At 42.1% G+C, this 26,121-nt stretch overlaps 1 protein-coding gene across 9 annotated transcripts in view; it reads right to left on the minus strand.

Moving 5' to 3' along the window:
* Nucleotides 1-26,121, minus strand: part of NADK (NAD kinase) — a 44,199-nt gene that overhangs the window by 11,356 nt on the left and 6,722 nt on the right. For 6 of the 9 annotated variants that reach the window (XM_089534335.1, XM_089534334.1, XM_089534337.1 and 3 more), the window contains 4 exons: nucleotides 21,832-22,030; nucleotides 18,519-18,575; nucleotides 12,428-12,511; nucleotides 2,172-2,301 (listed from right to left, as the gene is read on the minus strand). In XM_089534335.1, coding sequence (XP_089390461.1) covers nucleotides 2,172-2,301; nucleotides 12,428-12,511; nucleotides 18,519-18,575; nucleotides 21,832-22,013 — 453 coding nt within the window. In that variant the 5' untranslated portion in view covers nucleotides 22,014-22,030. Of the gene's footprint in view, nucleotides 1-2,171; nucleotides 2,302-7,705; nucleotides 8,498-12,427; nucleotides 12,512-18,518; nucleotides 18,576-19,609; nucleotides 19,648-21,831; nucleotides 22,031-26,121 lie in introns of those variants that run through there. The other 3 variants (XM_089534339.1, XM_089534338.1, XM_089534341.1) reach the window with 3 other exon arrangements.

Here is a 26,121-nt window from a genome sequence, read left to right on the forward strand (position 1 = left end):
ATCACTGGGTTACAGGTGTTATTTCTCCTTCTGCAACCTAGGCAGCTACCATATACTGAATCAAACCAGTGGTCCACCTACCCAGTATTTGCTAGAACAGAGTTATTCCTCTGTACTCTTGACATTTTGGATTCCAGTTTCATCATCCTTTCCATTGGTTATACTGGCAGGGGCTGATGAGAGCTGGAGCCTCAAATATCTAGAAAGCAACAGGTTGCGGCAAAGCAGCAGGTTGGACAAAACTGATCTAGAATGAGTGGCAAAAATCCTTCAGGCAGGAGGCAAGAGTCTGCTGGATTTTACAATTGTTAACTTAGGGCCCAAACAGACAGGCCATAATAAAGCTACTTCGGGTCACTTTGGAGGTATGCTGTTTAAATGATGCACGCATCCTAAGAGTCCAAAAACTGCGCCAAAGCCGCGCTCTAATCCTTAGCACTGGAGTGCAGCTTCTGGCTTCTTGAGATGCATGTGTCATTTAAACAGCATACTTCCAAAATAATAATAATAATAATAATAATAATAATAATAATAGGATTTATTTATATACCACCCAATCACTGGGAATCTGAGCAGCTTTATTTTGGCCTGTCTGTTTGGGCCCTTAGTTTTTCAACTGTTTTCATTATTATGACTGATCTTTGGTTGTGTTTTGTTTTAATGTTTAATGTTATGAGCCACACAGATTGCCAATATTGGGAGAAAGGCAGGTGTAAGCAAAATAAACAAGTTAAATAAAATAAACAGAATAAGCCTGCAGTTGCCACACTTCCCTACAACATTTGGAACAGCTGAAAGAGTGGTCATACCAGTCTAGCCAGTGAAAGCTTCCCCCAAAGAATGAAAAGAATTGCAAAGGGAACTGAGCTTCATTGGCAATCCCTAACAAAGGAGGTCACAGTCCAACCAATTTTCAGCCTGGCTAATGTAAAGCTCCAAAAAATATCCTATCTGCAGGGCGAGTGAGAGAACAGCAATGTAAAAAATGCAGTATTTTGATAGTACTATGCCCTCCAAAACAAGAAATGAAGCTAACAGTTCAAGCTATGTCAGAGCTACATCCTCTTATATAGAAAACAGATTTGCTTTAAATATTGGAAACAAGGTGGGTTTTCTTCCGCACCCCTTATGTACTTTAGCAAGCATATACTCTTGCAACTGTAGGAGCTTTTCGGAAGAAAATAATTCCCCTAAGATTCTTCAGAATCAATGACTTGGATGACAGAATTGGGAGCATACTTATCAAATTTGCAGATGACACCAAATTAGGAGGAACAGCTAATACTCCAGAGGACAGGATCAAGATTCAAAATGACCTGAATAGACTAGAAAGCTGTGCCAAAGCTAACAAAATGAAATTCAACAGGGAGAAATGTAAGGTACTGCATTTAGGGCGGAAAAAATGAAATGCACAGATATAGGAAGGGGAACACCTGGCTGAATAAAACTACATGTGAAAGGGATCTGGAAGTCCAAGTAGACCACAAGTTGAACATGAGTCAACAGTGTGACGTGGCAGCTAAAAAGGTCAATGCAATTTCGGGCAGCATCAATAAAAGTATAGTGTCTAGATCAAGACAAGTAATAGTGCCACTGTATTCTGCTTTGGTCAGGCCCCACTTGAAATATTGTGTCCAGTTCTGGGCGCCACAATTCAGAAAGGATGTGGAGAAACTGGAGCCATGTGTCCAAAGGAGGGCGACTAAAATGGTGAAGGGTCTGGAAACCATGTCCTATGAGGAACGACTTAGGGAGCTGGGGATGTTTAGTCTGGAGAAGAGAAGGTTAAGAGGTGATATGATAGCCCTGTTTAAATACTTGAAGGGATGTCATATTGAGGAGGGAGCAAGCTTGTTTTCTGCTGCTCCAGAGAGTAGGACCCAGAACAATGGATGCAAACTCCAGAAAAAGAGATTCCAGCTCAACATTAGGAGGACCTTCCTGACAGTAAGGGCTGTTCGATCGTGGAACACACTCCCTCAGAGTGTGGAGGTCCTTAAACAGAGGCTGGATGGCCATCTGTCAGGGATACTTTGATTGAGAGTTCCTACATGGCAGAATGGGGTTGGACTGGATGTCCCTTGGGGTCTCTTCCAACTCTACAATTCTATGATTCTATGATTTAGAAAGCCCTGGCTTTGCTTTCTCAAGACTGAGGCCTTCCAGCTTACCTCTGTGAGATAGATGCAGAGTTCTTTAAAGGGCTGCAGGAGACTTGCATCCCTGATTTTTTTTATTACAAGGACGCTCTTCGGAGGTTTGTTCCATGTCAACCGCTGGCTTCCTGGGTCCTGAATGTGCCTGCAAACACAAACCCAGGGTTTTTCAAGCTGTAAGGTTAATTTTCATAGGACAGAACAGACCTTTCCTGGTAGATTTTCTCAGGAGAGAGTCATGGGCAATTTTTGATTCACTCGGCAGAAATAAGCAAGTTTTTGTTTGAGTACATCAAAGCTGCAGGTGGCAGAGTGCATATATTTAACATATCACTATAAACACACACATCATCTATAAAAACACACACACTTAGAAAATGTATCCAGGATTAGCTCCGTGTTGACCATACAGTAAAGTATAACAACATCCAAAATCCACAAAACAGTGATTGGGACAACAAAAATGCAAATAAATAAATACACAAAGCAAGCTCTCGGTGCTCCATTGGCTTCTTCATCAGGCAAAGCTTTTAAAATCTATAGCAGCATCTTGACAAAATGTAGGCTTGTGACTCCAATATCATCATTTTGACTTTTAACACCATTGCCTGATGAAGAAGCCAGTGGAGCTTTGAAAACTTGCATCATGTATTTTGTGCATTTTGGTTATCCCAGTAAAAGTATCACTATTTTGTGGATTTTGTACATTATTTTTCACATACACACTTTTGTCCATATAGAACTGACCCGACATAAGAATTGTTCAGAAATATGACACGTTGCATTTGAGTGGTCATCTGTGAACCCACACACATCCATGCCTGTGCAGTGCATTGTTTGGAACCTCCTAGGACTCTTAGATAAGCTTTTTGGTGCTAATCTCCATCCCACTGTCTGGGCGCCTTACTAGTGCGGATCCTGCTTAACCCCTCAGTTCCATGGATGCTGCAACAGCAGCATCCAAGGAATTAAGAACATGGCAAAGGGAGGATGGGTGGTGTTGTGTGAGTTCACAATGACCACCTGAAGAACTTCAGTTACAGGTATGCAACCTGTCCTCCTTCTTCATGGTCTCCGTGATTCACACAAATGGAAGACTAACCAGTTAATAACCATAGGGGGAGGGAGTATCATTCTGCAATGAAAAAAGCACACATCCCACCAGAATCATGATAAGCAGGTAAACAAAACAACACTCCCCAAAGCAGTATCAGCCTCTGTTGTGGCATCTAATCTAAAGTGAGGATGGAAAGTCAAAAGCTGTAGCCATATAGTTGTTGCTCTGCACACATCCTCCCAATGTACACCACAGTAGAAGGCATAAGATGAGGCCATGGCCCTTGTATGGATACAGACTTGATCTGGAGGGTCTTTTCTGGTCAGTTTGTAAGCAAGATGAATGGTGGAAGGCTTCTTAGAGAAAGTCAAATAGAATCATAGAGTTGGAAGAGTTGAAACCACCCACTTTGAAAAGCACTGCTTTGAAATGGGAAGTCCAAGCTTCTTGGAGGAGTCTCCGAGACCCTACAGTCCTGTCAACATAGAAAGGCTAGAGTCCGTCTGGCATCCAAGCAATGGAGGGTCCATTCAAAGTCCACAGCATGTTTTTGCACTGATGCCAGCAAAACAATATTGAGGTGAAATGATGACACCACCTTAAGTAGGAAGGAAATATCCAGGATGATATCCAGGATGACTTTGACTCAATGGAAACGTAAATAGGGCTGGTCCACCCTGAAGGCCCACAGCTTTCCTGCTCTTCTGGCAGGTGTAATTGCTACCCAAAAGGCAGTCTTTCAAGTGAATAGATGTGGGTCACAGGAAGCAATGGGTTTGAAAAGTTTCCTGAAAGCTGCAATAACACCAGCTCCAGACTCCATTGAGGTATTGGCCCTGAAACTGTAGGATGAAGATTCTTTTAACCCTTGAAGAACTTCTTCACCAAAGGGTTCTGGAAACAGAAAAGCTTTCTGATGGTCTAGAAATCTGCCAAAGGAGCAGCCTGACAGATAAAATGGAGAGGCATCTATCAATGAGAGCAAGAGAGAGAGAGAGAGCAGGAATTTGAGGACATGCTGAATTTGAGCTTGAATTGGAGAAATTCCTTCAGGCAACAAAGACAGAAGTTTCTTCCATTTATAAGCACAAGATCACCAAGTAGAAGATCTATGCACTACAGCGACCTGTTGGACAGAATTTGGGAAGGATGTCACTGGAGCATCTTCCAGGCAGTCAGCTTGAGAGAGTCCAAGTCTGAGTGCCTCACCTGCTGCCCATTGTGGATTGCTGACTGACACTGAGGAGAGCTGACTGGTATGGAAGCTTGAGATGGCTGCCTTGAGACAGATGGAGAAATGGAGCAAATCACAACTGTCTGCATCATCACAATGTAATGAGGGTGCATCTTGCATCGTCTCTTTGGATCTTTAATATCACACTGGTGAATAGGGGAAATGAATGAAAAGCGTACATGGTGGAATCTCCCCAGTAAAACAGGAATGCATTGTTGTGTGACTTCCCTCAATGAACCCTGGAGGAGAACGTCCAGCACTGGCTGTTTTCAGGAGTTTCGTCCAACTCCAGTGCCTCCACCCCACCAGTGTTAGAAAATCTGCTGTAAAATGTTGAGATGGTTCATCCATTCGTGGCACAAACACAAGGTTTTGCTCAGAGCATCTGCCAACATGTTCTCTTCCTATGGAAGATGGATTGAGGAGATGCTCCAGTTCCATAGTCTGAGCATTAGATGAAAAAGGGCCCTGGACTTCATCCCGCCTTGTTTTTTCAGGTAGTACATGGCCGTGCTGTTGTCAGCAACTACTTGAACCACTGTGTCTCTCAAAAGTACTGCCAAGACCCAAGATGCTTTCTCCATAGCCAACATCTCGAAGTGGAGAATACTTTCTTCAGATGTCCAATGTCTCTTTACTGAGAAGAGATCCATGTGAACCTCCCACCCTTCCAAGGAGACATCCAGGTAGACTGCCATTTCTGGTTGGGGTGAAAGGAAGGGCATACTGGTCTAAACTATGCTAATGATTGGTGAATACTTTTCAGTATGGTGAGACAAGGAGAATTGGTCAGAGAATCAAAGGAGAACAGGAACCTGCATCCTGAGCTGAGAAAGATGAGTGTCAGATGCCGTCAAAGCCATTAATCTGAGCAGTGCTTGAATGATCTTGGCACATGCCCTGTGGCTGCCTCAACATCACAGCTTGGCCTGGAGCAAAGCATTGTACCAGTTGCCTGGCAGAGAGGCAGTTGAAACGTGAGAGTTCAGGATGAGACAGATAAATTGTGAAGCCTGGGTCAGTTCCAGGTGAGACATCTCTAGGTTGACAATGAGCTCCAAGTGAGTAAGTAGCTTGTCCTGAGAATGAGCTTATAGAAACCAGTCATTGATGTAACAGGAAACTATTATTCTCTGTTGCTTGATATCTGCTGGGCTAAGGCATGAAAGTCTTACAGTGAGTACAACCTCCTACATCATGGCCCTCACCAAGACAAAAAGGGCAACAGGTATGCTCACCTCTTTCCAGTATTTTGGTACCAGAAGAGGCGCATCACTTGAAGGAAGTGGAGGAAGCCATAGAGAAACAGTGAAAGGAAGATGTAACTGAGGATGGACTACATGGAATCAAGAGTCATTTTTTCTAAAAAGCCAAATCACTACTAAAAAGCCAAGTCATAAATACGGCCAAGAGTCGACCAAGTCTGAAGCATATGCTAAAAAAACAGACCAAAGTCAAAATACCCAACAAGAGACAAAACGTAGCTCTGAGCATTTCTTCCGATGCCGCTGCAGTGGCGGATGAAAATGAACTGAGCGGTTAGGCAAGAACCCTGCTAGTAAGACAAGGAAGAACAAGTCTTTCCCCTCTGTTCCAGGAAAGAATTTAAACATATCATAACCTATCTGTGATGCAAAGTGGCATATTCCAGAAAGGGGTTTTCTAAACTTCAGCCTGCTCAAGAGCCAAAAACACAACAGCACAGAAAATTCCAAATATTACATAATTATGACTCCAAGATGTTTGATTTTCTCCCCTCCTCCATGCCATGCTCCTTTTTGCTGCAATGTGGGAAGTTCCAAGTGCTGAAACCTATTATAGGTTCCTCTTTCGACACACAAAAACAAACATAATCAGAAACATCAGGGCTATGTCTACTCTAATGCCAACGTGAAGGCTGTGATCCAATGGATTATTACCTAGGAAACCAGCCTGGGTGGGGGCCCTTCACGTCCTAGGAAAATCCCTTGCTCATTCCAGCACAATCCCTTGCATATCTGCTCTGTAGCCCCTGGCTGCCCTCTAACTTAATGCAAGGTGCTGGCTCTATCCAGTTCTATTCTAGATGTGCATTACACAAGAAGATCATCAGGAGAAAAAGAGAGCAAGTCGTCTTCTAGGAACCTGTTAGCCCATGTGGGTCATGTTGTCACAGAAACCTTGGAGGCTTATGAGAAATGCAAGGGTTCCTAAGGAATAGCATTTAAGGAATAGCTAGATAGGATAGCATTTGAGTTCAGTAGCTCTTTAAGAAACTGGGCATTGGCAATGTTTTCTATTCTGAGTTTGACCCCCTCCAGTTCTATGATCTTGAAATTCTTTGCTCCTTGTATCTTCATAGAGGCATCAAGATCTTTATGAGCTAGAAACAGGATAATTGTTTATGGGGATGGGAGTATGAGAGAAAAGGCAAGTTGTACCTTCCTCCAGTTCATGGAACTATAAATCTGGAAGAGAACTTGGAAGATATTAGTACACTCCTCATTTCCAGATCTACAGTGGAGGATGCAACTACTGTATATAGTTGCTATAGTTGTTGTTTTTGTTGTGTGGCATCAAATCATTTCCAGCTTATGGCAACTATAAGGGTTTTTCTCAGTAAGATTTGTTCAGAGGAGGTTTGCCATTGCCTTCCCCTGAGGCTGAGAGCATGCAACTTGCTCAAACTGCATAATGGTCATAGGTGCTGGATAGCAGTGGCACACATGCTTCCAAGCAGCTGTTTAAAGCTATGACACTCTGCTGTCAATGGAACACCCCAAAGAGAGCACTCCTTGCCTTCCACACATTGCATTGATTCTGGGGCAGCACCCCTGGAATGCTACTGTGGTCATGGCTGTATCTTTGTTGTTAACTGCCCTTGAGTCTGTGAAGTCAAAGGCTTTTATGGCTGGCATCCTTTTAATTGCAGAAAGAAAGAGAGAGGAAAGAAAGAAAGAAAGAAAGAAAGAAAGAAAGAAAGGAAGGAAGGAAGGCTGAGTCGCATTTTAAAGTGCCTGTCAAATAAGGAGCTTGCATTGTTGTCATAAAGTAGATTACTGGTGGAAAACAGCTCTCTTCTTCATACCTGGAACCAGGAAATTATTAGGAATTTTAACATAACCAGCCCAGTCTAAGCTATTATTAGACTCACAGATTATTCCATAACATCATATTCCTTTAAGAAATCCCAAACCACACCTAAGATAACCACAAATTCACTTCCAGTACAGTATATGAGACAGATCAGCTCTATTTGTTTCCTTTCAGACCACTCACCACTTCCAAACAGCGTTGCTGAATGAACGGTCACTAATATGCTGAAGTATCTTCATTGCTTTCTCCGCGGAGTCAGACACACAGTGAACCAAAACCAGAAATGGCCTCGAAACAATATTTTTCAGTCGCTACCTTAGGCAAAACATTGCAGCTGCATGTCAGATAGCCCCTGTTTCGATCTGTTATCAACAAGCACTGCCATGACACGGCCGCTGTTTAAAAGGAGGCCCAAAATGGTCCAGAAACGACCAGATCAGAAAAGGAAGGAAACATCCACAGCCTATTTGTTAAATATTACTATTGTTCTTCTGGGCCGTTCTCCATAATAGCAGCTTTAAAAGACCTTTAATCAATGTCAGGCATCTTGGTCTGCCGTCATGTAACCAACCGCAGCCATCCAAAGTTTAATCGTGGATTTTGTAAAATTCCTCTTCAAGGAGAGAGCGAATCGAGCACTTTTCAGTTCATTGAACATGCAGCCTTCTCTTATGATGCAGGAAAATAATGTTTGGATGTTCCACGCACTGTATTTTCAGTTTTCATAGAAGAGTTTAACTCTTCTAGGAAATTTAAAAGCTGTTTTTCTGTCCGAGAGTCGAAGGACGTGCCAAACTCGCCGGGTTTCTTGGATGCCGGGTATTGTTTGCTGTCTATCTGGGCAATGAAGGAGCTCTCAGTGTCTCCTGAAAAGCCTCTGGGATGGACTCAGCTCAACATGTTGTCATTATATTGTACAATCCCGGCTCAACCCAGAGGGAGGAGCAGCAGCGGCCGTGGCTCAGCTGCCAAAACCTGATGATAAAAAGGCATGATGTCAGTCCAAAGTTGAATAGCAGCAATCATCCCTTAACCCATAGGTTCCCAGGCTGTGGGAAGGGTGGCTCTTCACCTGGAGCAGTGAAATGGGTGATTCACAAGCTTTCCTGTGCAAGAAGTGAACAAACAGGACTTGGGAGGAGAAGCCACTGACTTCCTGCTCTTTGGGTCATAGCTTAAAGCAGCCCTGAAAGCAATGTCCTCCTGTCGAACCCATGTCTCGATAGGGCAACCTCTTCTTCTGCCCACTTCCCAGGTGCTTCAGGTGAGCAGTAGTGCTTGTGCCAGAGAGATGTTCTTGCACCCTCGCAAAGCAAAAATGTTATATCATTATCTACAAATCCACACACCGGGCTGCAGGCATACAGAGCATAGACAAACTGTGTGGCCACCCACTAACCGGACAGGTGGCTCCTGCCTAGTAGTGTGTTGGTGGTGGAGGGACTGAATAGGAGGTTAACAAGCTTAGAAAGGAAGAGTTAACTGCTTCTTTTGGAATCTCTGCCTCAACCACACTGAAAGGGAACTGGCAGAAGGGAAGTGACCCACAATCACATCCCCTTTTGTTTGGGAAAGTTAAGGAAGTAGACCAAAGCCTACGAAAGTCCATGCTGCCAACTTCTTTATTTCAGTTAGTCTCAAAGGTGCTACACCCAAAAAGGAGGCGATGGTGGGGAGGAGACTTCAACTCTCATAGATTTAAGAGCACAGGTTGCTTCACTCCGTCGATACATTGTTACACAAGCCTCTGCAATGTATCTTGGCATGCGTGGTCAAAGGCAGCATTGACCGAATTGCTTAATCTAATTCTGCTACGTTCCTCTTTTCAGCAGGAGGAGGAGGGCTTTCATCTTCTTTAAGCCAATGGAGCCAAAAAATAATATTTCAGATATGGGTATTAATACCAGACCTTCGTAGAATTTAATTTCTTCACAGAATCATAGAGATGGAAGGGGCCTCATGGGCCATCAACCCCAACCTCCTGCTCAGTGCAGGATCTCCAGCTAAAGTATCCCCAGTAGTAGGTAGCTCTCCATCCTCTTTTTGAAGATGTCCATCCAGAGAAGGAGACCCCAAAGAGAAAGGAGGCAATTGGTTCCACTGCTGAACTGCCCACATGTCTGTTGTGAAAATGAAAATCAGGGAAAGGACCACATGTGCCTTAAACATCTTATTGGAAATGTGGGATACAAATGAACAACAAACAATATGTTAACCTTCAAAACGTTTCATCGGCATACGAAAAACATATCCTGCCATGCCAGAATGACTGTTACATATTGACTTAGCAGCTGCCAACAATGATCTCTACTGTCCACAGCCCACGACAGGGTCCTTGGCTCATTTTAACCCCTGCTCTTAGAGCAAACACCAAACTAAGGGAAATTTGAAACATTGCTGTTCCAACGTCAAACGTGAAAATAAAAACAGTGATAAACAAATCACCAATTCAATTTAATACAAAGGTCTATATTTTAATGTGGATTATTTGCTACCACAATGGAAACTAACAAAATAATGTTGGAAAAATATTATGCCATATAACAAAACTTTAAAGCACTAGCAGTCGATCCACTACATTGGAGGGCAAACTTTATATCAGAGGTTCTGCCCCAGTATTTCCATTAGAAGTCAGAGTACCAGCCATAGACACAGAACGGAAGAAGGTACTCAAAGCGCATCCTCGACATAGGAATTTTAAAATTACTTTTATTAATTTTGTCCGTATTTAATGGCAATAATAAGAACTGCCTCCATCTCAACATTTGGACTTATGGAATGATGTTGTTTTCTGATCTGACACATCTCTTCCACGATATATACTGCATTCATGAATTTTTAATCTTTCTCAATGGATTATGTACAATATTTATTTAAAAATAATGTGTTTAATTAGAACAGTTTTATTTAAGTAATGGACTGGCAAGTTCCCATTTGTCATTCTGAATACTGACAAGTGGCAAGCTTTCTCTTGTCCAGTCCAAGAGAAAGTACAATATTTCTATTCAGGCAAAACTCCAGGAAAAGCAAGGAAGGCCTGTTACTGACTGCCAAAATAAAGCTGCTTCGGGTCTCTTTGGAGGTATGCTATTTAAATGATGCATGGGTCCTAAGAGTCTGGAGGTCGCACCAAAGCCACACTCCATTCCTAAGCACTGGAGTGCAGCTTTGGTGCACTTCCGGATTCTTAGGATGCATGCATCATTTAAACAGCATACCTCCAAAGAGACCCCAAGCAGCTTTATTTTGGCAGTCTGTAACAGGCCCACAACTCCTATATAATCTGTTCTAAAATGTTCCCCAGAATTGATGTCAGGGTGACTAGTTTTCTTTTAAACCTTCACACTTGAACCATTAAATGAAGCACCTTTACTTATCTTGGCCTAGTAGGGGTGCTATAATCAAGCGAGATGTGGAAGCAACTTCAGGGAGGTAGCATCTGGATCCTGTCCCTCATAGTCAAGAGTACCTTTTCCATCCTATCCATCTGTCCCATGGTGCCACTAAATTACAGCTGCCACCATTCCCAGTGGCACAGCTAAGGATGAGTGTTGCAGTCCAGCAAAATCAGGGGAGACTCAAATTTTTCTGCTGCTCCAGATAATAGGACCCCGGGCAATGGATTCAAACTACAGGAAAAGCAATTCCAGCTCAACATTAGGAAGAACATCCTGACAGTAAGAGCTGTTTGACAGTGGAACCCATTCCCTCGGAGAGTGGTGGAATCGCCTTCTTTGGAGGTATTTAAATAGAGGTTGGATGGCCATCTGTCATGGATGCTTTGACTGTGAATTCCTGCATAGAATCCTAGAGTTGGAAGAGACTACAAGAGCCATCCAGTCCAACCCCCTGCCATGCAGGAACTCTCAATTAAAGCATACCTGACAGATGGCCATCCAGTCTCTGTTTAAAGTCCTCTAAGGAAGGACACTCCACCACAATCTCCGAGGGAGTGTGCTCCATTGTAGAACAGCCCTTACTGTCAGGAAGTTCCTCCTAATGTTGAGGTGGAATCTCTTTTCCTGTAGCTTGCATCCATTATTCCACATTCTAGTCTCTGGAGCAGCAGAAAACAAGCTTGCTCCCTCCTCAATATGACATCCCTTCAAATATTTAAACAGGGCTGTCATATCACCTCTTAACCTTCTCTTCTCCAGACTAAACATCCCCAGCTCCCTAAGGCATGGCAAGGGGTTAGACTGGATGGCCCTTGAGGTCTCTTCCAACTCTATGATCCTATGACCAAGGGCTGGGACAGGAATGTTTTTTTCTTAATTTAGGTTAATGGTTACATAATAGGCTGCTATAAAAGTCGCACAGCAAATATGGGATGTGCACATACGCACAAAATTGAATTTTAAATGACCCCAGACACATGTCTTCTGAAACCATTTGGGAGATAAACTGCCTATATTTAAAGACCATAATACCTTCCTTGGATTTAAAGAGAAGCCCACAGTGGAGCATCATCTCAAAAAAGCCCCCATAGGGCATCCTCTAATGCTACAAGCTGTCCTACATTGACTCAGAACCTGATGGTAAGCAAACCATCCATTTATGGCAATATACCCTGCATAGTGAAATAGAGGTAAGCCCTACTATGTATTGTTGATGAAGCAGTAAAGATTCTATAAACCAAAGAGCTTACTGTAAGTTCCTGTGATAAGAGGTTTTTATGACTGAACCACCAAAGCAATTAAGTAATAGTTCAAAAGAATAAACACACAGGTTCATCCCATTTCAGCTTTCAGAGAATTTCCATAAACATCCAGGAAGAAATAATGAATGAGTTCAACCAAACAGACTGAAAAGCTTGTGTTATGTATGTATGGGAATGAAGAATTAGGCTTCAATTGCTTAACAGCATACAGTCTGATCAATAGGACTTGAACCTTTCCTACTTACATGATAGTTTTGGGGTTCTGCAGCATGCAGGCTTTTGGTCCAAATGTGGTCACTGGGCATGGTCCATGCAAGGAGCGCGTCCTCCTGAAAGAGAAGAGATACAGCTTAGTTCCTCCGTTATTTAAATGTCCTTGGAAATACATTTCCAAATGTATTTTTAAAAAGAAATCCTCAACTTAACTGATCACTACACAAAAATACATATATTGCTAAAGTTAGTTTTGCCTTCGTAGGGCTATGTTCTGCATATAATAGCTGCATTAAACATTTAAAAATAAAAAAATAGGGCACCATCTTGCTCCAAATCGAACAGTTTTAGATAGATTTACTTTTAGCAAGGAATATGTGTAAATTTTATATTAATTCAGGCTACTGGTCTTCCTAACCCAATTTCAGGGTTACTTTAAAAGTAGACAAAGTTTAGTTATGCCAGATCATTCTTTGTTTTTACCAGAACTTCAAGATCCATGAAGCAGAGCCAGGCAGAAAAGCTCTAACGTGGAACAAGATGTTTTAAGCACATCCTGAATCTGTTTTCAATAGCAGAACTGAACTGAAATCATGCTCCTTCCGTACAAAAGTCTACTTTTGGATTCTCCAAGCTTTCTGAATTACATCAGGGGAAATTCTACTGTTGCTGCTATTAGATAATTGGAAGGCCCTGCTGTTCTGATCTACTGATAGTTTACCATTGATCTATCTTCTACTGTATTTAACTATACCTAGTCTACTCCAACCAGCAGTGGCTTTCCAAGGTTTCTGGCAGATGGTTCCCTCAGTCTTGTCAACAGAAGATAATTTTAAGGGGTAGAAATAGGGCAAGGTTGGGGAATGATGGTCCATCCAGATGTTTTGGACTTCCAACTCCCAGAAGCCAGTGCCAAGAAGGTTGATGGTAAAGGATAATGGGTTTGTAGAGAAAACATCTGGAGGGCTAAACGTTCCCCAGCCATGCATTGGGGAGTTCAATTCAAGATTACACTACAAAATCACAAAACGCATGCTTACCTATTTCTCTTAATGAATGAAACAGGATAGCAAAATGCCTAACTTTGGCTAGACAGCATTCATAAAATTCGCTATCAATACCCATTATGTTATGTATGCAATTCTGATGACACAAAGAATCCTACCCACAGTGTTGCGATCTAAAAAGGGTCTATGCAATGCTTAGGAAAGGAAAGAATCAATAGCAAAAGAAGTTCAGTAGGTCCTTGTTATCTGATGGGACTTAGGCCTGTTACAGACTGCCAAAATAACGCTGCTTCGGGTCTCTTTGGAGGTACGCTCTTTAAATGATGCATGGGTCCTAAGAGTCCGGAGGTCGCGCCAAAGCTACACTCCATTCCTAAGCACCAGAGTGCAGCTTTGGTGCAGCTTCCGGATTCTTAGGACCCATGCATCATTTAAACAGCATACTCCAAAGAGACCCAAAGCAGCTTTATTTTGGCAGTCTGTAACAGGCCTTAGTTCCAGGACCACTACCGCCATTCCACATGGATACCATAATCTGTGGAAGCACAAATCCCATTATGGTGCAGTAAGTAAAATAGTAAAGTGGCAAAATCAAGATTTGCTTTTGCGATATTTTAAAGAAATATGTGTATGAGGATATATATTGCAAACCAAAACTGTTCATCACATTCAAAATTCAAGCTTCCAGTTTGGATATTTAACCATTCATAGCCGCAGTTCTGTAAAAATGCATCCGACTCCTTCTGCGACGGTCAATACTCCATAAACCCAGTGATTGGACTGACTCATGCAGGATAACTAAAAAATTACATAAGCTAAACTATATATCTAATGACTAACAGACACACTTCTATTAGCTATCCTAATATTCTTTTATAATAAATCACAACTTCCTCCCCATCTTCCCTCTCACTCACTCACACACACACACCAACACAAGTGTCCTGAATTGTCAAGTATGTCATTAGGGTTTATTACGTATATTTAATGTGATCAGAGTGGTGCATCTTTCTATGTAGTTTTTTTAACCTTGGTCAGGCAACCCACATTCTGTCCTCTTGTCCTGAAAAATGACCCTAAGGTTTGCCCCTTAGAAATATGAAACCAATTTGTGCACAGAATTAAGGGCCAATGACATAGCAGAATGCCAAAATACTGGAAATTTCATTTAGTAATTCCTTTTGAATTGCGGCAGCCACTGCCTCCGGGCATTTTCAAGGTAATACAGTTGGCCCTCCGCATTTGTGGCTTTGACTTGTGCAGATTGGATTATTCATGGATTTGACTCTAGAAATATCGAGGTCCTCCAATGGAACTCTGTGGTCAACCTCTACCAGAAGTCATGCTGGAGGATCTATATTCCTAGAGAGAGCACTTCTCTAGACATTTGTAGGTCCTCCAGTGCAATTATATGGTCAACTTCTATCAGATGTTGACCAGAGAATTGCCCTGGAGGACCTAGAGAGGTGATCTCTCTGGTTAAAAAAATAGCTTTGCGGGTTTTCCACTTTCATGGGAATTCTGTGCATCTAACTCCCGCGAATGTGGAGGGTACACTGTATTCACAGTAACAAAGCCCCTTTAAAAAAACAAAACCTAACCCAAACCTCCCACCCCCCAAAAATCCTTAGGAGGCTGAAATTTGCATCCTTTATCACATTCTGTCCTGTGAAGGATTTAGAACATGCACTATAGCCTTGAATAGGAAGAAATCAGATCACTAAGTGGTTCACATCCTGCCCCAAAGGTTGAAGATACTTCTTCTTGAAGCAATGCTCCCAAAGTAGAGCAAGCATACACTCAGCGCACAGCTTGGGCAAGTTTGCTAAACCAATTGGTTCAAGCCTAGAGTCAATCCATTAAGTAGAGAAGAGCAGAACAATCATATGTTGATCAAGATATCCTGGCCAAAATATAGTTCATTGAGTGGCAAAGACTTTCACAGGTGGTGACAACAAACTCTGCACTTGGAGCCTGATGGTGGACTGAAGGACTAGCTATTCAGACCTTTGGGTATGTCCTTCAAATATTTATCAGTCTGATCTCAGTTTCTGAACGATTACATACCACCAGTAGGACAGAACCTATTTGGGATTCTCCAGTGCCATGCATTAAGGCAGCAAGTTGCACCACATCACAACACTAAAATGTGCCATAAACACAGCTTACAAAAACATGTGACTTAGGCAGCTTTCGCAAATAAATCACAAGTTGCTAGTCCGCATTGTAATAGCCTGCTTCCCCATAGTATACTTACACAACTCATCAACAAACTAAACTGGAAAGTTAATTCTCTCTGCCTCCCATCCCAATGACCTGCGGGCAATTTTTCTTCACCACAGGTGACCAAAGAAGTGATGCAAACAGCTTGCGCCTTGTAATGAACTTGTTATGATAGAGGGAGAGAGAAAATTTGTCTTCTTGTCCATATTAGATGGCAAAAATTAAGCTGCTATATATACTTGACTATATGTCAATCTCATGTATAAGTCAAGGACAGGTTTTGGTGCCAAAATTGCAGTTTTTGATATGACCCATGGATAAGCCAAAAGTTAAATGTAGGGGCATGAAACAAAGGATCTAAAGCAGTGGTTCCCAAACTTTGGTTGTCCAGATGTTTTGGACCACAGTTCTCAGAATTCCAAATTGGCTGCGACATCTGGGGATTCAAGTTCAAAACATCTGGAGGACCAAAGCTTGGGGACCACTGATCTAAAGGATGAAACAAAGGAAAGCAATGCCAAACAACTTACAAAATCCCAGCAGGCAGAAACTGTTTGTGCTCATATTAAAGGCTGGATGAGAGAATAGAAGAGGGTCAGTGCTTCCAGGACAGATGACCCTCTTGGCTTTCACCAGGGGTTGGTTGCTTTTTCAGGAGGAGTTAAAGTCCAGTACTTACATTGACCTGTGGATAAGTCAATTTAGTGTTTTTGCGTCCCTGTCTTTCAAGGGACAAGTTTGATTCTCAGGATGCTCCATCCCACATCTGGCCTTCGTGCAGTATCACTGTACAAGTTGTTATATGATAAGGATATATTAAAGCAACAAAGGGAGGTAATTCTTTTTAAATCATTCATGGAAGCAATACCATAACCATTCTAGTCATCCCCCGATGAAGATCATCGGGGATTATCCCTTCAGTAACGTGATGACACAGTTCTGACTATAAATACTTATATTGCCATCATTAGTACTAGTACTGTGAGAGTGACTAAACCCTCTTAGGAGCTTTAAAAACTCCAAACTGACACATCACTCTCCTTGAGGTTTACAGAACTAAGACCCCATACAGACAGGCCAAAATAAAGCTGCTTCGGATCACTTTGGAGGTATACTGTTTCAATGGTGCATGCATCCTAAGAGTGCGGAAGCTGCGCCAAAGCTGCACTCCAGTCCTTAAGACTGGATCATGGCTTTGGCATGGCTTCCAAACTCTTAGGATGCATGCATCATTGAAACAGCATACCTCCAAAGTGTCTCGACGCAGCTTTATTTGGGCCTGTCTGTATGGGGCCAAAGAAACTAGTAGGAACAAAGGAATTCTTGGATTAAAAGGACTGCGAGAAATGAAAAAAATATATCAAGGAGACATGGGTCCCAAGAGCGATTATCTGTACATCTTGCTTTCTTTGGCACAAACTCTTAAGTATGCCGTGAGGCAGTACTGGTCAAAGTCCCTAAGCCTCTGACTGCTGGTCCCTGGCAAGTTTTCAGGAGAGAAAGAAACAATTGTACCCAGTGGGCACAATGATGGTGATGGTTCCCCACATTAGATATCCTAAGGATTACTGCAATAAGGAACATCTACCTGTTGTGGAACTAGTCCATTAATTTTCCAACAGGATGGGCAACCTGTTGCTCTCAGCCTAATGTCAAAAGCAATTGGTTCAACTTAACCATTGCACCAGAACAGTGTGTCCTAAGAGAATGACACCAGTTGGATAGACTTGGACCCATTGAGTCCCGAGAAAGGAGACACATTTGCGATATATTTTGCAACACCCTGCCATGAAGGTCTTCCAACTCTATGATCCTATGATTCAATCAACCCTCTGGAGAGGCCAGCTGCTTATGGCCAGACTTGTGCACTAGTTCTCGCTCCCTGTATCAGACCTATAGTATCTGATTTAATGGCCTGTTACAGACAGCCAAAATAAAGCTGCTTCGAGTCACAGTGGAGGTATGGTGTTTCAATGATGCATGCGTCCTAAGAGTCCAGAAGCCACACCAAAGCCACACTCCAGTCCTTAGGAGTGGAACATGGCTTTGGTGTGACTTCTGGAGTCTTAGGACGCATGCATCATTGAAACACCATACCTCCACTGTGACTCGAAGCAGCTTTATTTTGGCTGTCTGTAACAGGCCAATATGATGGGATTTGCTTCTGAGTAAACACACACCAGAGCAAGCTGTTAGTTCACAAAAGAGGAAATCAACTCTCCTGAACCAATGCTCCTTAATTTATTTCAGCCTCATATTTAAGCACTACCCTGACAGCCGTAGGTAACAAGAAAGTCCACATTTTGCAAGATGTCAGCTGACAAGATTATACTATAATGCCAAGGTTAATCTTGGATGTTGCAAGGTAGCTAAACTGGTCTGATGGAGAGAAATTAACTTTTCTTTGCCTATGGCCTGCTTCCACAGGCACAACGACAAGACAGCAGAAGCATAGGCTGTGATCCTGAACACCCTTAATGGGGAATAACTGTCCCTGAACTCCATGAGACTTCTTCTGGGTAAATATGTCTTCACAGGAAGCCCTCTTCTGCAGTGGCACCCTAGTTGTCGAATTCCCTCCCTCAAGAGGCCCGACTGGTGCCAATGTTAGAATCATTTTGGCATCAAATTAAAACCTGGCTTTTTATTACTGATTTTACCCAGGCTCTATGTTTGATAGTTATATTGTTTTAACCAGTTTTAAACTACTTAATCTATTTTAATGTTTTTAAACATTTGTAATTATTTATTGTTTTAGGTTGATTTTATTGTAGGTAAAGGCCGTTGGGACATACATATTTTTTACAGAGAAAGAAATCTGTCTCTTGCCCTGCCACAGTCCCAGCTGCACCCTGCGATTTCAACATCCCCTTTCGCTTGCTTTCAAACTCACCCACTTTCTCCTATCACTGTTCCTTTCTCTCTCCTTTTCAAGAAGTTGCAAGGAAAGCTGTGGGTAAAGAGAAGTGGGAAGGGGTTACGTGGGTCACTTTGAGATCAATGCAACCAGGCATTAACTTCTACATTAAAAATCATCAGCCTAATTACATTACTTGAAATTATTATTATTATTATTATTAATTATTATCCTTCTGGGTCAAAAGGGAGAGGGAAACAGAGGAAGACCAAAGAGAAAAAGCAGGTAGTAAAAAAAAAAAAAAAAAAAAAGAGTGTATGGGTCCAAACAGACAGGCCAAAATAAAGCTGCTTTGGGTCACTTTGTAGGTATGCTGTTTAAATGACACATGCATCTTGAGAGGCCAGAAGCTGTGCCAAAGCTGTATTCCAGTCCTTAGGACTGGAGCATGTCTTTGGGGCGGCTTCTGGGCTCTTAGGATGCATGCATCATTTAAACAGCATGCCGCCAAAGTGACCCAAAGCAGCCTGTCTGTTCCAGCCCTATATACACTGAGAATGAGCTGGGGACAGAGAGGGGCCAGAAACTCAGAGCTGGAAATATGACTTTTTAGGCTACAATTCTTAGAAAGTCATAGTCAACTACACCCCCTGAAGCAGTTTTTAAGACCACAAAGGGCTCTGGTGGAAGCAGGTTCCATTTCTGCTGGTGTTGGATATCAAAGTATAATATTGGATCTTGGCCACCAGAAGTAACTTTCAAAGATCTGCAGAATCAGAGAGAAAAGGGACACTTCCACCTCTTTTAGCTCTGACCCTGCTCTCTGCCAGCAGAAGGTTATCCACCCGGCAGGGGTTGCATTCAAGGAAAAGCAGTCTGACAGTGAGGGGAAAAAGAAAAGAACTCCCACCCCTGTTTTAAATTATGTTAAGAAAATATGACAAAGGGACAAAGGGAGAAAGAGAAAGAGAATAAGAGCAAGAGAAACAGGAGACAGGAGAAGTGTGGCTCTCCTAAAAAGAGGCAGATGACCCACTGTAGACTGTGCTGAAAGACAGCTCTAGGCTTCAGAAGGTTAAGGAGATCCAGATTGCAATTTGCTTCCACTCTAAAGAAGATGATTTTACCTGCAAAGCCGTAGCCGTTCCATACTCTTAAGCTGTTCAGAGGCAACATCTAGGTTAGCAGTGAAGTAATGCCTTCGTTCTGGAAAGGGCACTGAAGTGTTAAACCCACGATCCTGGCACACATGACTATCAGCGCCAGCTACCCATTTGATAAACATTCACTGCCATTAAGCTTCCAATTCAAACACAAAAAGGAGAGCACTCCTGTTGTGAAGCAACCAGCTCTACAAAGAGTTACCTTTGTACCATCATTAGTCACCATGCGGCTGAAACCACAACAGGTATTTCAAGCCACCTCTGTTGGTTTTATTTACTGGGTGAGACACACTGATATAAAAGATGCATAATAAAGCCTAAGAACATAACTGCACTTGCTTAAACTCATCCCTGGTATCCCATGTCTCTCTTTCCTTCAATCACCTCTCAAAATATGGACTGAAAACTTGTCAAGACATACACTTTGTACATCAATACTTCTTAAAAGATTTCTTACCCACCTCTCCCACAGGCTCAAGACAGGTTACAACATACATTAAAACACATAAAATCAATTTAGCATATTTGTCCACCAGAGGACATGATCATCTGGGGCAGATTGTACAGGAGGCGACAATCCTATAGGTAACCTGGACCCAAACCATGTAGTGCTTTAAATGTAATAACCAACACTGTGTACTTTGCCCAGAAGGTAACTGGCAGCCAGTGAAGTGATTTTCATATTGGTGTGAGAGAATCACTCCAAGATGTACCAACAATCAACCTGGCTGTGGTGTTTTGAACTAAGTGAAGTTTCTGAACTTGGTACAAAGGAAGGCCAATATAGAGTACACTGCAAATGGCAGCCTTGAGGTGACCAATGTACGCACTATCATCTTTAGGTCCTCCAGCTCTAGGAAGGGCCACAGTTGGCATATCAGCTGACGTTCATAATAGGCACTCCTGACCATCACATGTATCTGGGCTGACATTCAGAAAGATGGATCCAGCAGTACATCCAAGCTGGAAATAGTCTTTTAGAGGTAGTGTAACCCCATCCATAACTGGTTGACTCACCTCCAACCCCAGAATAGGACTCTTAATAGTAAGCACCTCTGTCTTGTCTGGATTCTGTTTCAAAGTTTTTTCTTCATCCTTACTTCCAGGCATTCATTCAGAGAAGACACACTATCCATACCTGTAGGTATATTTTTGAAGGTACGGAAAACTATACTTGGGTGTCATCGGTGTAATGATAGCATCCTGCTCCATGCCTCAGGATGATCTCTCCCGGTATTTTCATATAGATGTTACAAAGCATTGGGGATAGAATGGCACCTTATGGCATGCCATATAACAATGCCTTTTTTGAGGAGCAACTATCCCCAAGCACCACCATTTTGAACCTGCCAGAGAGGCAAGACTGGAACCTACACAATAAAGACCAATTCCTCACCAACAAAAACTGAATCCTGCACACCAAAAAGGTAACAAAATTCAAGTTACTTTGCAAGATTTGTTTCTTGTATCACCACACAAAATTTATTATCCTTCTTTAGTCAAGAAAAAAGTAAAGGAAGTATACAGATGCTATCAAAACATCATTCTCTGACCTCTACAGATGTCATTTGGTGGCCCCTTTTGCCTTCTATGACTTCATCCCATACTGCCATGGCACTCCAAAGTCTGTCCAAAGTCAAGTGTATACAGAAGAATTGCTCTTCAGACTTTAGCAAGACTATTGCTAGGGCCCTTTGTCTTATTGTCCGGCAATTTAATAAGATGATAACAGCCAGAGGCTAAGGTTTAACTAGTAGGAGGCATCTACAAGTTGGGACCATCCCTTCCTAGCCCAATTACCTGAGATATGAAATAGCCTTGAAGCCATGCACACACCTTCTTCACAGAAGAAAACAAGCCAGGAAATTATTAACTAGTTACTCTTTCTTGCTTTGTCCAAGGAAGGAAACTCTGGTTGACAGTTTTCAAACTAGCCAGGATATTACACCAAATAAAAACATGGTTAATATATTGACCTGTTCTGAAGCTGTTACCGAGAGTTTCCTGGTTTGGATTAAACAAGAAACTATAATGAGTGGAGTGCTTTGGGATATGTTTATTTGCTTGATATGAAGATTAGTATGAAACCTCAATGCTTATCAATATGTTGGGTTATTGAACCAAAATATGACTGTCTGAACTCAGACATCAAATTAAATTATTCATAACCATGCCTTTAGTTATACCTGAATTCTCTGGTGCTGCCCTGGGCTGGAGAAGCAGATAAACTGCGTGTCTTCGAGTGGCTCCGCATGGAGCTGGCACAACTGCGATCATCATCAGTACAGCATGTAGAACATTGGTAGCAGGTTGATTCTGAGTTTAGGTCATCTCCAGCAGGGCCAAAAATGTCTGGATCCATCTCCATCCTGGAAAAACAGCTTCCTTGGAAAGAAAGGAAAAGGGAAGTTTAAATTTTAAAACCACAGAGGTGCTCTGTTGGATCACAGTCAAGGTTTATCTAGCCAAGCGTTTCATTAGAGAGAGATGGGACAAACTTCTCTCAGGAAGGAGTTCTAAATTGTGGGTAAAACCACTGAAAAGGCCCTCTCCCTAATCCCAACTAAGTATCTGGGGATGTTGAAAAGCAACGCAAAACATTGGGAGGTGTTCCCTGTTTTCCTCTAGCTCCTACTACGGTACTTCCACTGAGGTGTACATATTATACCACTAATAAATAAACCCATTATATTAGAAGAACATAAGTCAGCCTTCCCCAATGTGGTAACTTCCAGATTCGGTGGAGTATAACTTCAAGTTTCTAGCAGGCAAGCAGTTAGGTAATGAGCTGAGACACCAGGTTGTGGAATGCTGTTTTAAGGGGATAGATCTATGCATGTACACTCCTTTGCTTTCAGAATAAGATCAGAATAGGGCAAGATATACACTTCATGCTGCATAGGTCCAGCAGGACACAAAAGGTCCTCCCTTCATTCCAAATGGCACTGCTGTGCTCTTGAAGGGAGAGAAGACCTGGCAGACACAGCTCTATCACACATTGATCCGTCACAGTTGATAAAAGGCTCTCCATTCATCCCAACTGCCACAGCTGTGGCCTGAGAGCAAAGAACTGGCAGTATCTGCAGGACTTGAGTCTGTCCTCCACTGCCATCCCCTTTTCATTATGGGTCCTGTCTTATTTAGACTGTAATCCTCAGGGCAGGGAACTGTAAAATTAACAATGTGCAAACCACTCTGGGAGTCACTGCATGAAGAGTGGGATATAAACATTCTAAATAAAGAAATAAATATGAAAATTCAGAGTGCATATTTTATAAATTCCTTGAATATTTAAACATCAAAGTTCCCTCCATCCCATCCTCAGCCAAGCACGTTTCTAGGAGTTTCCAGAGGGTAAACCATTTTAATCTGTTGCAACAAAACCTAGGAAGCATCTTGTGGTCTCCTTAAAGCATGGCATAACTGGACTAGAATCACAGAATCATAAAGGTGGAAGAGACCACAAAGGCCATCCAGTGGCCCACTGGCATGCAAGAAGATACCATCAAAGCACTCCTGACAGACGGCCATCCAACCTCTGTTTAAAACCTCCAAAGAAGGAGACTTGACCACACTCCAAGGAAACATCTTCCACTGTCAAACAGCTATTACCGTCAGAATTTATTTTCCTGTAGCTTGAATCCATTGCTCTGAGTCCTAGTGTCTGGAGCAGAAGAAAGCAAGCTTGCTCTTTCCTCAATATGATAGCTCTTCAAATATTTAGACATAGCTATCATGTCACCCCTTAACCTTCCCTTCTCCAGGCTAAACATACCCAGCTCCCTAAGTCTCTCTTTGTAGGGCATGGTTTTCAGACCCTTCACCATGCAGTCAGACCTATAGTCTATAAAGCACATGCTGTTACCCATCCTATGTTTGCAATGTGATTCACAGTGCCTTTCTGTTTCCTGAACAGACGTTCTCTGAACAGACTCACTATTAAGAACTGAATGCAGGTATCTCAGACTGCCCCCTGAAATAAATGAGTAGAAGAAGGAGCTGCTATAATCCAATGCTCCTCTCCCCTCTGCATTTCCATGGTTAAGTACAGGAGTCTGAGTGGCTATGGCACAGCCAAGTCTTTGGTGCTGGAGAGAAGTGTGTTTTTAGCTCTGGAGCTGTTGGATCAGCTTCATTCCTGAAACACATCCCTCGTCGCATTCAAACTCAATTAATATCAAGTACATTTCTATTCAATACTTATATATAGACAAACACACACTACAGTTTTTACCAGGTAATGGTAAAAACACTGGTCAACTCAAACTTTGGTGGCAGGACGAGAGATAATCCAGTATTATCTATTTTGAACTCACAGGCATTTCCTGGCTAGATCAACCAGGGGATTATTTTTAATTCCCAAGGAATCAAACAAGTGGTTTTTTTACAAATCAAAGTAACAGCTCCTTTGTTGAGAGTAAGAAGGAACTAACAACGTCTGCTTGCTTGGGATTTCCCTTTTGACTAGCAGCCATTTCATTTCAGGGGGAAACTCGATGCAACAGGTGCTGCAGCCACATTTAGGCATTTATTATCTTAATTCACAGACAATGCTTATAGAGCAGAATTTGCTTTTGACATAAAGGGGCAGAAACTTGCTCCAATTTATGACGCAGCCGGTTGCAGAGCAAAATATTACCTGCATCAAAAATGTGTGGTTAAAAAGGCAAGGGAAGCTTTAGTTCCCCTCAATCTTCTGCACTTTTTATTCTAAGACTCAGAGATCCCCACTTTATACATGAAGGGAGCATAAAACATGAACAGTCAGCTATCCTTCCAAATCAATCTACATCCATCTAGGGGTGAGTCTGGTATATTAACCTTCCAAACTAAAGGTTGAAAGCCTGGTAATTTTGGCTTGTTGTTGTTGAACAGAAAGGAAGGATTATGTATGCCACCCTGGGTTCCTTGAAGGAAGGATAAAAGTAGAGGCTAGCATCCTATTGAGAAGTTATGCCATCATAAAGTGACTTATGATGCCACAAGGTTGAATTGTGTCATTGCACAACATACATATTTTCCGGAGGGGAGGGGAGACGTAGCACCAGGTTCATTGTGTAAGCTAACCCTGCAGTGTGGCCATTGGTAATGGTCCGGATGCGCAAAGCGGGCTCCCATCACATGGCAGGATGTCTTGTACTCATAAGCCACAGGAGACCCAGTTGCACAATGAGGCATCATGCATGGTGCCTGATGCTCATTGTCACAATCCATTAGAAGGGTTGAATAACGTGTCAAGAGACATAGCAATGTTATCATAAAAGTTATGCGTCCTGAAGATGATATCAGGAAAAAGAATGAAAGAAGAAAGTCATGAGGAAGAAGATGATGAAGGAAAGAGAAGTTTGCAAGAGGATAAGACAGAGCAAGGACAAAGAATTAAGAAAGACAGAAGGGACTGAGTCCTAGTCCTGGGAAAAGAGCGGGATACAAATAAATATAATAAATAACTATAGTAAATAAATACAAGAGAGGTTATAGACAAAGAGGAGATTTATTGTAATGTTTATTTGATGTACAGTAGATAATGTCTTAGGATAATGTCTTAGGATAAATGAGGTGGTGTTAATGTGGAGATGTTTAGGAATGTATGTTTGAACATGTATGTATGTATGTAAATGAATGAATTCAGGCTTCAGACAGGTGAACCTTTTCAATGAGCAACACATTTTGTGTATGATTCAGGTCCTCATATGTCTGGCCATCTGATACAATAAAGTGGAGTATCAATGGAGTGGAGTACCACCATCATAAAGTGTCATGTGGATTGTTTGAAATATTTCTGACTCACATTTGTTCATGTCATCATTAATCGGCCAGAAATGCCTAGATCATCCCATGTCAGCCTATAAATTACACTATGAAGACTTCACTATTGTTCTTACACAAGAGGACACTGATGCATTTAGAACGGAGAACAAGCAGGCACTTTGTCTCACCCTTATTCTCTTTGCAAATTGATTTATTTTATTAAAATGAAATGTTTTATTTCGCATTTTATAGGAACAGTAAGGCATGGGAAGACATTCATTCCTAATGGTTTGTCTAACCATTTCTCTCTCCAGAACGCAGAAGACAACACAAATGCTAGCTAAAACACGTTTTAAAACATGTTATTTTGTGTAGATTTCTCTCTACTGTAGACAAATTATTTCGAAGGGCTTTAAAAACTCTGCCATGCTTCCATAGACTCATAGAGTTGGAAGAGACCCCTAGGGCCATCCAGTCCAGCCCCATTCTGCCATGCAGGAACTCTCAATCAAAGCATCCCCGACAGTCAGATGGCCATCCAGCCTCTGTTTAAAGACCTCCAAAGAAGGAGACTCTACCATACTCTGAGGAAGTGTCTTCCACTTTCAAATAGGTCTTACTGTCAGTACGGTCTTCTTAATGTTGAGCTGGTATCTCTTTTCCTGTAGCTTGCATCCGGGTCCTATTCTCTGAAGCAGCAGAAAACAAGCTTTCTTCATCCTCAA

Source organism: Sceloporus occidentalis, unplaced genomic scaffold (assembly GCF_023333645.1).
Source record: "Sceloporus occidentalis isolate IW3139 unplaced genomic scaffold, rSceOcc1.0.p SCAF_8, whole genome shotgun sequence".
In the NCBI taxonomy this organism is placed as follows: domain Eukaryota; kingdom Metazoa; phylum Chordata; class Lepidosauria; order Squamata; family Phrynosomatidae; genus Sceloporus; species Sceloporus occidentalis.